This window comes from Cnephaeus nilssonii (assembly GCF_951640355.1).
Source record: "Cnephaeus nilssonii genome assembly, chromosome: 16".
Classification (NCBI taxonomy): Eukaryota; Metazoa; Chordata; class Mammalia; order Chiroptera; family Vespertilionidae; genus Cnephaeus; species Cnephaeus nilssonii.
The window spans coordinates 54,509,774-54,523,101 of NC_137087.1; the positions used below are offsets into that span (position 1 = coordinate 54,509,774).

Consider the following 13,328-nt stretch of genomic DNA (forward strand, 5'->3'; position numbering starts at 1 on the left):
CTCCTGGAGAAATTGTCCCTGGAGGACAGGGCTCTCAGAGGGGCTGCTGAGCCTCGATTCCTAGAAACTTGGTCCACACCGGCCACCAGGATGTCATACCTGGTCCCTGACGTTCAGGTGTATGTTCTTGCCCAATGGGCCTTTCAATAGCAGGCACGACACTAACTCCTTAAGGGACAGGGGGCTGCAGAAGAAGGAACTCAGGCTTTGCATCATATCTTTAGCGTGGATGGTCTACGTCAGTGGTCAGCAAACTACGGCTCGCGAGCCACATGCGGCTCTTTGGTCCCTTGAGTGTGGCTCTTCCACAAAGTACCACGGCCTGGGCGAATCTATTTTGAAGAAGTGGCGTTAGAAGACGTTTAAAAAATTTCTCAAAAGAAATTTCTCAAAAGAAATTTCAATCGTTGTACTGTTGATATTTGGTTCTGTTGACTAATGAGTTTGCCGACCACTGGTCTACGTGAAGACCAGCCATTTATTCAACTGTGAAGTAGAGATAATTATACCTCTTGTGCAGATTATGGCAAATGAGATAATGCATATATTAGACGCCCTAAAGAGTGAGCTGAAGGCACCCAGTAAATGCACTGTGGCCGCCTCAACATGCGGGTGAGGTACTCAAGCATCTCAGTGGCGTTGTCACCGGCAGCACACGCATCTCAGTGGCTAGAAGGGAGACCTGGCACAGTCCTTTGGCAGTTCGTCTGATGAATGGTGTTCACCCGTACGTTCCTCTCCATCTCTCTCCCTTTGGGAAATACGTTTCCCATTTGCCTAGAGGTTCCTCCTCCGCCCCCACCCATCCAGTGCTCATCTCCACCTCCCGAGATAACCAACCTCCCGGCTGCACAGCCAGCAGCTCTCACTCAGGAATTGCTGCTTCTCCTCTGAGCCAACGTGGAACATCATGGGGGCTATTGATGCTGACATTCTAATTTTTCTCCGAGAGCCCTGAGGGGCCTCCCCCCATCTAATTTGTCTGAGCCTCTCACATTGTATAGCACACTCAGGTTTTAAGAACCTTTGGAACGGACTTGGTGCTGGCTGCCAAGATCAAAATTTGATCTGTGGGTAGAAGGGTTCCTTCCCACACAATGGGCCCTCGGTTACTAGAATCTCTTGTTCTCTCGAGTTTTTGGAGTCTCCGTCTTGGCAGCACCCAGCTGATCACCTACTGTGTTCCCCGATGCATTAGGCAGTGTGGACAAAGGATGTGCCGAGAGGGAGAGGGAGAGGGAGAGGGAGAGGGAGAGGGAGAGGGAGAGGGAGAGGGAGAGGGAGAGGGAGAGGGAGAGGGAGAGGGAGAGGGAGAGGGAGAGGGAGAGGGAGAGATGGGGGGAATGGACACAAGAAACATAAGGAACATGGAAGTAGGGCTTGAACTCAGAGAGAAAAACGTGTTTGTTTCCTATTAAAAAAAACACCAAAAAACAACTTACTAAGACACGTATTGTCCTTGAAGAAATTCAGAAACTTCAAGCACTCTTCCAGGTCGTTGCCACTGTTGCTGCAGTCACACCAAGGGGCGACGCTGAGGCTGCTGGAGTCGATGTAGTTGGGGGTCATGACTGTACCTAAAGGAGGAGAAACCAGGTGTTTTATTCTTGCCTGACGATAAGGACTTTTCTACAGCCTGAAAAGAAACAAATGCTCTCTCAGGGCGGATGCGCCGTGGGTAATTGCAAACACTGCGTTGGCAGAGTGGGAAATTATGTTAAGCAGTGCATTTTCCCGGCAATTTATCTCGAGCACATAAAATAATTTACACATTTACTTAAAAAATTGTAACAGAACTCCTTGAGCTGCATTTAGGGCGGTTTTCCTTTCTTTTTTTTTATTTTCCCCTGCGCCAATGGTATGGATGTCTTGGAGTAGGAGAGAATTAACTTTGAATGCATGAGTTGCCAAATCCCTTGCATTTTCTTGAGAATGTCATTAATCTCCATAAACAGAGAGAACTGGCTTTACGTATCTTAAAAATCCTTTTAGGACGTCGAATCTACTTCCCTCGGCAGCAAATGGCTTCTTCGGAGAAACCAGGGGAGCTTCGAAGCGCTATCTTTACGGATTACCCCACATCCTGACTGTACTGTGTGACGAGGCCTCTGCTCGCCAGACGCCCTCGGATTGAAATAAAGTCTTCCAAGCTGTGGGGGAAGTGGCAGCCAACAGTGGAGACTCCCTAAGCTGATGGCTCCTAGAGCATTGTCTCAACAGTCCTCAAAAGCCCTAAAAGAAGTTCTGGGTGGTCTCTCTTGCCCACATCTTCCTGTGCGCATGGTTTTTCTGGTGAGCTCTGTTCTGGCACAAATAAACAGTGCATTTCTACTTAATACAACCCGAATGCCTTCTCCTGGGTGGCTCACGCCAGGCGATGCCAACTCATGCCAAGAAACCCTCTGTTTTTATATATTTTGTGGAAATAAGAAGAAGTGGTCAGCGATCCACAGGATATGTTTGGTTCACAAACAGAAAAAAACATTTTTTCTTTGTAAGCTCTTCTGGGTCCAGAGTACATCTTCTCTGCCTTACATTCCTCACTGACTTGAACTAAATTAGGTGCCATTATACCCTGAGATGAGAACTTCGACCCACAACAGAGAGGGAGCTCCTGACGTTGGGTGAGAAAGGAACTGAGCAAAGAGGTTGACATGTACCTACTAAGCGCGCCTGGCACCACAGTGCGTCCCTGACACATGGAAAAAGTCGGAGCCAGCTTTGTCCTCAACGAAGTTAGAATGCAATGACCGTGGAAGGAGGGATCCGGACCCAACAGAGAAATAGATTTTGGTCTATAGAATGCGCTGCCTCCACCGATTATTCCCTTAAGAGAAGAGGATCTCATCCTCAGGCATGTAACAGATTGCCTAGCCATTCAAGGCGGATTTCACCAGCATGTGTGCCTGGAGGGATGGGACTGAGGTGTTAACAGCAATTACACCTGGGAGTGGACTTCTAGCTCCTTAAAACTGTCTCCTTTGGGCTTCTGTTTGTTTGTTTCTTTACTTTTTACATTGAGCATGCCTTAATTACTTCTGTTATTTCTTAAACCTATAATGCCATAGTTAAGCCATCCCTCCTAGGGACTAACTTAAAAGAAGGAGAGAGCGAATGCCAATTTGGAACACTGACTTAAGGAAATTATACACATTGGACCTATCCATAAACGTGGTCAACAACCCAACAGAGCACAGGTATCCTTTCAAAAGAATTGGGGCCTTAGCCGGTTTGGCTCAGTGGATAGAGCATCAGCCTGCAGACTGAAGGGTCCTGGGTTCGATTCTGGTCAAGAGCACATGCCCAGGTTGCTGGCTCGGTCCCCAGTTGGGGGCGTGCAGGAGGGGACATGTGTGCAAACACACCTGTAATACCCCTGCGTAAGTCCCTGTTGTCGATTTTCCCATGGCTCTTGCTGAGGACACGCTGGCGACAAAGAATTTGGTCTGTGCTGTTGTGTTGGGGGGGAGGGAGGGCGAGGGGAGTTCCTTCTGCCTGGTGACATGCGTGATCCTGGCACGAACACACATCCTGGCTGAGCCATCGCGCTCCTGACAGCCGCGATCTCCCTCCCCCTCCCAGCCTGCACTGTGTGTTCCTCCCCAAATGTCAATCCCGAAGCAGCCCTGTCACCCAGGCTCCCCAGGCCCTGGTCCCCGGAGCAGCCACACGGACCCAGGGGCACACATCTGCCTCCGTCTGGCCCCCTGCCAACCCACCGGAGACTGTTCAATCACCCTGGTCTCCTGGGCCCAGCACCTGGTCTGCTCGCGCCTCAGGTCTGGAAAGACAGAAAGGACTGTTCCTGCTGCTGAGCCTGTTCTCAGGGAAAACATGTGGAGGCCAAGTCACCCCTGCACTACAGGAGCCGCATTAGCAGGCCGTGAGTGGGGAGCAGGACCCCAGCATCAGGGGCTTTCTCGCCAAAGGGCCCCCTCTGGGAAACAGCCTTTCGGATTTCCCCAGAAGGAACGACGTCCAAGTTCCCTGTCTCCAAAGTCCCCCGATTCCGTTTCCCTGGCTTGACGCGCTCTCCTCTCCCCCACGCAGGCTTTTCTGTACTTTGGTTCCACATGGTCGGTTCTCCTACTGCGCTGCTGTCTGCCTGCTCTTTAACAACCCCTGCTCCCCGCCTTTGCCTTTGCGAGCCCATTAGCCTCCGTTTTTTTAAAACAGACAAGTCCTAGAGGCCTGACCTCAACAGCCCAGCACAGAAGGTCACTGGAGCTTGTGGCTCTCACAGGCCACGGCGGCTACAGCGGGAAGAGTCCCTGAGTATTTGTAAACCAGCCTTTCCCCCCCTCTTGCTGCTCCCCATCTTACCAATGAGCCCCGAGTAGGCGAGGAGGCAATCGGCGTAGTTCTCCTTCAGACAGCTGCTGGCAGATCTGGACTCCGGCTGGCAGTTGGTGAAAAAATCCGCGAGGCGAGATCTGGGTTAGGAAGAGAGGGGGGAGGGTGCTTTAAAATAACCTGAGCCTCGCCTGCCTGGGTGACCCAGTGGTTGAGCGTCGATCTATGAACCAGGAGGTCAGGGTTCGATGGCAGGTCAGGGCACAGGCCCGGGTTTCAGGTTCATTCCCCAGCGTGGGGCGTGCAGGAGGCAGCTGTTCTATGATGCTCTCTCATCACTGATGTTTCTATCTCTCTCTCCTTTCCTCTCTGAAATCAATAATCATCTATTTTTTAAAAATATCCCGAGCCTCTAGACAGGCATAACTTTGCTTGACTCCTTTGCGGTAACGCCTTTTCCAACCCCCCAAATACAGAAAACACAAAGTCTGAAAATGAGAGAGCATCCTCTACTGTACACACACCCTCACCCCCACCCACCTGGGTGGTGGCAGCGGCTTATTTGCAAGAAGTCTTTGGGGCCCACAACTGGAGAAACTAAGATGCATTGCAGTTTCCATTCAATATTTATTTCTAACTCGACTCATTTGCATCTTGAGGAAATCTGCTTCCCTACAGCCTCACCGGAGATCCACGCTGGGAAAATATTTACTTTACACACAACCCTGTCCCTGGCATCAAAACAGGCTCCTGCCGCCCATCTGTTCCCGAAATTCCTACTGGCGCTAAAACTCCACGGATCTGTCCTGTAAGTCATGGCTCCCCGACCAGCCGGGGGCAGTGCTTCTTCCAGCCTAGTGGCCGTGGGGAGAGCTTGCCTTCCTGCAACTGAAGGGAAAGGCAGAGGGATGCTCCCTGGGGCCCTGGTTTCACTGTCTCTCCCTTGCGGGGGGGGGGGGGGGGGTCTGCTATAGGTGGAGGTGGTGCTGGGGGGGAGGGTGAGGGCGAGGGGTGTCTACTGATGAAAATGCAGCATATTTGCAGTCTGGGGACTCCTTGGGGGCCAGCCAGTCCCCCAATGTGCTGGGTGCCGGTGAAGTCGCAGAGACCCAGTGTGGAGAGGGGCCGCAGACACTCTGGTCTGGGGGAGGAAGGGGGGGGGGGGAGAGGCCTCTTTGTGACCAACTGGCTGTTTTTCAGTCTGAAGAGGATATTGTTGGAGAAATCCGGCCTGCGAGCTGGGCCCTCTGAGGTCATCTGAGCAGACAACAGCTCTGTATCCATGTGCAGAGCACAATGGACCGCCAGAGAAGTTAAATTCCCCGGCGATTACGGCCGACAATGAACGGTTGTCTCAGCCTTCTTCTCCTTCGCTCCCCCGCGTGGGCAGCCCACCAACCCAGTGCTGTTTCCACGTCTTTCCACCCAGGCAACTGCGTGTACTTAGCATCTTTTTACAAGCAGACCGAGCAAGGTAGGAGGTGGGATGGTCACCAAGGTTTGTCCCAGGCCCGCAGGGAGCACATCTGCGTCCCTTTATCACAGGCTTGCTTCAAGTGGCAGGGGCCTGAAAGGTTCCCAGCACACGGCAGAGGCCGCGCAGGGTTCCCGGGAGACTGGCCTCTCCTCGGACCCTTGTAAACAAGGCGTGTCTGCCTCCCCCTCCCACCCATCTGTGCCGATCTGTGCGCTCCGTATGTTGTGGGCCCGGTTCCATCGCTGTGAATCCCCCGGGGCGGGTGCTGGAGCTCGGCTTCCTTGTCTTGCCCGGCACCTGACCCTCTCTGGGGGGCCCGCTCTGTGGCTTCCCAGCAGGGCCACGTGCTGAAGCCAAGCAACTCGACAAAACCCTCCATCTGAGACTCGGGCCCGCAGGTGGGCGCGCCTGGCTCTCCCCCGCAGCCTGGGCCTCGCCGGCCTGTTCGGCCTCTAATTGAACACACTGGAGCGCACAGACCCCGGCCGTTTCCGGCAGCCTGGTTAAAGGATTTATTTTTCGGAGAAAATCCCCGGAGGTGGCCCAGGCTCGCCGAGCTGGCTCCAATGGCATCCAGCTTGGATGGAGTGTTAATTTCCGAAGTCTTTTCCTGGTCATGAAAGTTAACGATCTCGCCGTCCCGGGCTTCTAACTTTGCAAAAGCCAACAGCGGGGCCGGCAGCTCTGGCTCCCGCTCTGCACACCATCCGATCGATCGATTGGCTCTCTGACCTGGCAGCCCCACCCGGTGGGCCCCACCCCCACCCGGACGGATGAAAGGTCGCCCCGTCTACGTGTCTCCCGTTTCTCGTGGTCTCTCGAGGAGACTATTATTAACTGAACGGCCCCGTGATGTGGATGACTGTCCCTGAGCGCGAGGCGACTGCCACCAGACTCATTTTGCTTAACAACCTCAGAATTGACTCACAATTGGACTCTGGAACGAAAGGCTAATTGAGTCAGTCTGCTGCACCGGGCACCATCCCGATCCAGAGGATAAAGCGGTATGCGCTGCTCCGAGCAGAACGCTGGGCAGCCTGGTGCTGGAGAGAGGACCATCAGCACAGACCCTGGCGCTCAGACAGACACACAGACACGGCCAGCAGAGGGGATGGGAATTTTAAAGTAACGGTGACGCAGGCAGCTTCGCTAAAACACTGCCATTGCCACGGTTCCTTCCCACTGGACCCGGCTGCCCGGGGCCTTTCTGTGTGGAGACAGGATCGCATTATAGGATCGCATTTTACAGAGATTAAAAACTCAAGTAAGAAGTTTACACAGCGGAGTGATGGAGCCCGCTCATTGCTGGCCGACGGGTACATTTTCAGGAGTTTCGTGAGGAATTGCAGTGGTAGCTTGCAGGCGGCCTCGGTGGGAATATTTACACCACAGTCATCAGCACACACCACAAATCAGGGCTCTGTGTTGTTCTGGGAGAAGAGTTTTTAAATATTTACCAGCACAACCCTTTTTAAGAACCAGTATATGATACTGTCAATCCCACCCATAGAACATGTGTCGTGGCTGGGCAGTCCGTCCCTGCCCTGGTTGGACAGATGTCCTCTCCCATCCCCAGACACCTCGGGCCCAGAGGAAACGGTGTAGCTCCAATTAACTTCCGGTTTTCAGTACCTTCCAAAGAACGGAAACAAGCCTCCCCCAGAGGTACTTCCTTCTCTTACCAGCTCTTCCTTCACAGTTCTCTGAAATCTCCTTTTCTTTTTCTTTATGTTTTTTAAATTAAAGTTTATTGGGGTGATATTAACAGGGTCATATAGGTTTCAGGTATTAGATTCCTATGTTACAAAATCTCTATATTGCACTATGTGCCCCCCCCCCCCCTGAAATCTCTTAAAGCAACGGTTCCACATATTGACAAAGCAGCTGAATTCGTGTCCGTTCCATTGACGGAATGATGTGTCAAGTGTCGTGATCTAATGATAAGCTCCCTGTCCCTGAACTCCAATAACTCACAGTCTAGAAGCTGAGAGAAACATGGAGTATAATAATACAGTGGCTAGCTCTTGATAAAAAAAAAAAAAAAGGCTGCTAATAAAAATGCTAACATGAATGAAGTACTTAGTATATGCCAGGTATGTCTTTACACACTTTATATTTTTCCCCAACAACTCTAACAAGGTAGGGACTGGTGTTTCACTCCCCTAATTTTATAGATAAGAAAACCACGGCCTAGCAAGTTTAGACCAGAGCAGGGGCAGGGAACGTATAAGGCCTGAGCAATCACTTAGTCTGGCCCTGCCAAGGCATGAGTTAATTAAACGTCTGACTAAATATAGCAGGCTAATTTTTAAGTTGGTAATTCTGTATGGCCCGCCAAGGATGTTATAAATACCCAAATGGCCATTGGCAGAAAGCAAGTTCCCTACCCCTGGACTAGAGAAAAACAGTGAGTCGTAGGAAGCGGGATTTAAAATGTTTTCTTTTTAACTGATTTTTAGAGAAAATGGAAGGGAGAAGGCGAGAAACATCCATGTGAGAGTGAAACATAGATCGATTGCCTCCTGCATGCTCCCTATCTGGGACGGAGCCGGTAACCCAGGCGTTTGAGTAGAACCGGTGCATGGGACAATGCCCAACCAACTGAGCCACACTGGCCAGGGCTAGAAGCAGGATTTAAAACCACACATTCTGACCACCACAACTTAAGCTTATAATATGCCTCAGCTACACAAGCTGGCTTCAGAGAGGCCGGGGCACTGGGACTGAGACTTGGAGGACGTGTAGGATCTATGGGATCACAGTGGAGGAAGGTACTCCAGGCAGAAGGAAGAGGCATAGGATTAAGTAACCACACTCATAATAATCTCAGGGTAACCATAATGTGGTGTTTGTACGTGCCAGGCACTGATCTAAGAGCTCTATTCACACATCTGATTCTCACAACAGCCTTAGTAAGTGATACCCTGAGCACCATTTTACAGTTGAAGAAACTGAGGCAAAGAGGGGCTAAGTAACGCCTTCCCAGAGGTAGAGCTATTTGGGAAGAGCTGGAATGTGACCCTATTTAATCTGATTACAGAGCTGGGAATCCTTGTCCATCACCACCTTTCACACAGCACCCTCCAGAAAATAGTCCGTCATTCGCTGGGGATGGCAGGGCCACAGGGGGCAAATGCTGAGTGATGGGAGATGGCCCCCGCCCGGTGAGGTTGCAAAGAGCCTTGAATGACCGACCCAAGAGTTGGGACTTTACTTGAAAAGCAGTGGAAGCCACTGGAGGATTTTACACGGAGAAGCACTAAGATCTGATTTGCATACGAGGAAGCCTCTTTCATCTCTCAATGGTTCAGCAAAGGTTTGCTCAGGACCTACTCTGTGACATCACTGTCCTAGCAGCCATGGCGAGGGCAGGGAACTGGCCTAGGACAGGCTACTTAGGAGGCTGCCACCAGCGGTGAACCCAAGGGAAGAACTGAGGGCCGGAAGGGGAGGAAGAAAGGGTGCACTGAGGGGTGGGCATCGCTCAAACAGAAGTCAAGACTGGAAAAGGGGGGGGGCAGAATCAGGGCATGGACACCTCGGCAGACAGTGGTGCTGTGGGGCAGACACGGGAGGACAGGTCTGCAAGGAACGCAGAGGGCTGGGGTGGAATCGTGCTGAGTTCACGGTGCTGTGAGGAGCCAAGTGTCTAGTAGGTTGTTAGGACCCAGATCTTCATCTGTCCAATCAGCAACCACGGCCTGAGCCCTGGCGATCCCCCCTCCTCCCCAGCATCCAGGGGGCCAGCCCCTCTGCACGCTCGCCCTGCCCGCCCGGGGTGCGGAATCACGCCGCAGCCCATTTGAATGGCTCCCCCGCCGGGGCTGCAGCCATCCACGCCAGAACGCTCCCACATCCAGGGTGCGGGTGACAAAGGAAACCCACAGTGGGGCTTCTTCGGGAGGCATGCAATCTCCATGACGACAGCGGCGATGAACACGATGCTTTTTCTGGGACAAAACGGACGTGAAATGAAGAGTCGCTCATGGGAAAAACCTATCTCCCTCTGAAAGAGAAGGGTCCCTGCTCTTAGAGCTACAGGCCGGCCCACGCCACGCGGGCCTCGGGAGACCCGGGAGGAGGACACGGTGGCTTCTGCAGGAAACGCCACGTCCAAGGGAGCGGGCTGCTCACTGGGAGCAGGAAAGCGATTTTAACGATAAAACGTGGGAGCGTCTCTCAAACAGCAGAGGGGCCTTGGACAGTGGGGGGCTCACCATTGACCTACTGGTTTTCTAACGCTTTGGGGAAAAGGGCGAGCAGGTGAAAACCTCCCCAGACGTGCCGGCTCCACTCCTCCGGGATCACCCCGAGGCCTTCCATGTCTTCTCGGGACAAGCCCCACCCTGGGACACACGCCGTGTGCTCGGTGGATCGGAGCCCTGGACTGAGCCTGTGAGCTCTTGGATGCGGCCCAGGCTCTGACACTCATTAACCAGAGTTCCCACATACGTTCCTTCATTAGTTAAGCTCTTGGATTCCCCTCCCACCTCAGAAACATGGTCTGTGGCAGCGGTCGCCAACCGGTGGCCCCTGAGGTCTGAAAGGTTGGCGACCGCTGGTCTACGGGACACTCGAAGCTACTTGGGGAGAAAAAAACCCACTTGCTTTCACAGCGTTATTATTTCTCTTACCCGTGGTTGCATTCTGCCGTTACATATGATGTGAGAGTCATGGCATTGGATTCCTTGGAGTATAGAAACTGAGATTTTTCCAGAAGACGCCCTCATCGCACCTACAAGCTCAGGGCGAAGAGGTTAAGGCCCTCCTAAAGCCACATACCCGGTGGTGGTGGCACATGGCCCTCCCTGAGAGGAACTGCCATGCCCGTGACTCAGCCCTGGAAGGGGACCGTGCAGAGGGCGTGGGCTTTCATTTTTCTGGGATTTTATTTAAGTCATCCAACATCCCATCGCTCTCCCTCTGCCACTATTGGGCCAGATTGTTCTTCAGAGCCTTCTTCCTAACGTGGCGCCGACTTAGCCTCAGGGAGCACTTTAACACAACGCAGGGGCACAACAGGGGCCGCACGGTGCACATGGACTGGCCGGCGCGGCTCCGTGGTTGAGCGTAGACCCAGGAACCAGGAGGTCACGGGTGGATTCCCAGTCAGGGCACATGCCCGGGATGTGGGCTCTATTCCCAGTGGGGGGCGTGCAGGAGGCAGCCAATCAATGATTCTTTCTCATCACTGATGTTTCTCTCTCTCTCTCTCTCTCTCTCTCTCTCTCTCTCTCCTTTCCTCTTTGAAATCAATAAAGATATATATATTTTTTTATTTTTTATTTTTTTTAAAGAGGGCAGTGAGTCTATCGATGAACGAGGCTCCCTTTTATAAGGGTCTCTGGGATCAACCACTGCCCACACAGGAGAGACCCAGGGCCTTGGGACAGGATGCCCTTATTAATCTGCCCGGGTAAGAAATCCCTAGTATTTTTCTCGGAGCCCAGTGTGAGCACGAGGGCGCTGGAGTCTTGGTCTTCAAGCCTTCCCTCCTGAAAGCTTCCTCAGCGGGCCAGTGAGAGGAAGCCAAGGATGCCAGGCCCGCAGCGGCGCACACCTGGGCTCATCCCAGCCCCGCCCGGCTCCAGGCTCTTGCCCCTTAGGGAGCTATTTCACTCCCCCACCTCTCAGCTTCTTCACCTGGGAAATGGGTGCGTGTTTGCAATGGCTGCTGCAGGACCTCCAGGTCAGTTACATCCAGCGCCTCCCCAGAACCCGGAAAACACACTGCCCAATAAACGCTTACTTCCCACCCCTCCATCTCTCCTCCCCAATCCCTGGTCCCTCCCACGGTTAAGCCCTTGCAGCTACAACAACAACAACAACAACAACAACAACACACACCAAACACAGAAACACACATCCTCGTCTATCATCTGCTGGCCCTTGTACTGCAGACTCCCAACAGGCTACCCCTCTGTGGCTGAAGTCGGCAACTCTGACCACCACGAATCTGAGACGTCCCAGGCCAGGGACCCTGTGGCATGACGTAAAGCATCTCAGTCACATGAGCTCATCAAATAACGGCATTGTAAGCAAAGCTACTTTTTGCCCCGCTCGGGGGTTTAGGGGGAAAAGGCATAGGTTGGCAATGACGCAATGTCAGTGCGTTGGTTGATACGGCTCATCTCCTATGCAGAATGAAAATAACTGGGCAAACATGCTGCTAACATGAGACCTGGGCCGACCAAGCAGGAGCGCGGTCCCGGTCCTTTTCTGCTGCAGTGACACAAAGCAGGTTTCCCTCTCTCGGTGTCTAGTCAATTACCTTAGCCCACCCTCCCCGCCGGCCTCCCGGGAGACAGCACATCTGGACGGCAGCCGTGGGCAAATCGGGGCCTCTTTTATTTTTTATTTTTGAATATATTTTATTGATTTTTTACAGAGAGGAAGAGAGAGGGATAGAGAGTTAGAAACATCGATGAGAGAGAAACATCGATCAGCTGCCTCCTGCACACCCCCTACCGGGGATGTACCCGTAACCAAGGTACATGCCCTGACCGGAATCGAACCTGGGACCCTTGAGTCCGCAGGCCGATGCTCTATCCACTGAGCCAAACCGGTTTCGGCGAATCAGGGCCTCTATCAGATCCATTTGGCAGGGGTGGTTTCTGGCCCTGCTGTTCCCCACGTTGGGCTGCGCATACTGGCTCCTCGGAGCAAAGGCCCAGCATTTACCGGGGGGGCGGGCTGTGCAGCTGGGGGCTCAGGCCGCCCCTCAGAAAGCTCAGGTCCTCCCGCCGTCCGGGAGGACGTGTCCACTCGGAGGATGGTTCCCACGCCCCCGGCACAGATGCCCCAAGCCCCGCACCCCGTGTGCTCCTCGCCCTTCACAGGGATTCCCACTCCTGCTGGGATGATTAAAGCCTCGCACATGGACATGGTGCTGGGAAAGAGGACTTTGGGGTCTCCGAAGCCTTCGAGACTCGCCTGACGCCTATCTCCTGGGCCGGGAAGGGCTCTGTGGCCAAGCAGAGGCCAATGCCGGTTCCCCCGAACCCCTGCTCAGCTTGATTTTGGTACTTGAGAGGCTACACCCCATTTAACAGACGCCCGCTCCCCACTCGCTCTGAGGAACCCCAACCACGTTGCTCGTCTGGCTCCTCGGCAGCTCCTGGCCAGGCACGCGGGTCCCTGGAGGCTGTGGTCACTGCCCTCTGCGCTTGGCCCCCAGGGCTGCCAGAAAGCGCCCCCTCTCCCCAGGGAGGAAGCAATGCTGGGACCCAGGAAGAGCCATGCCTCACTGTCGTCCATGCGTCCTGCCTGGGGTCCCGCCAGGGTGAGGGTTGGTGACAGCAGTCCATGCGGCAGAGACAGGAAGCGTCCTTAGGCTCTCTGATCGCCTCAGACTGCAGCGGCTCCTGAGGGAAGTCCGGGAAGCATCCCATCCACCTCGGCATCCCTCACACAGACACCTTTGCCTGAACCCTGACAGCCGTCAATCAACATCAGCAGAGAGGCTGGTGGGCTGGACAGCTCATCTCTGCGTGGCACATGTGAAAAGCAAGTTACGGTAGTTGGCAAGGGCATCCATTCCAGCCTAGAAAGGGCTCTT

At 53.5% G+C, this 13,328-nt stretch overlaps 1 protein-coding gene across 1 annotated transcript in view; it reads right to left on the bottom strand.

Moving 5' to 3' along the window:
• GFRA1 (GDNF family receptor alpha 1) overlaps positions 1-13,328 on the bottom strand; it is a 181,419-nt gene that overhangs the window by 26,076 nt on the left and 142,015 nt on the right. The window contains exons 5-6 of the mRNA XM_079794066.1: positions 4,324-4,433; positions 1,443-1,577 (exon numbers count right to left, since the gene is read on the bottom strand). Of these exons, the coding sequence (XP_079650192.1) occupies positions 1,443-1,577; positions 4,324-4,433 (245 nt within the window). The remainder of the gene's footprint in view (positions 1-1,442; positions 1,578-4,323; positions 4,434-13,328) is intronic.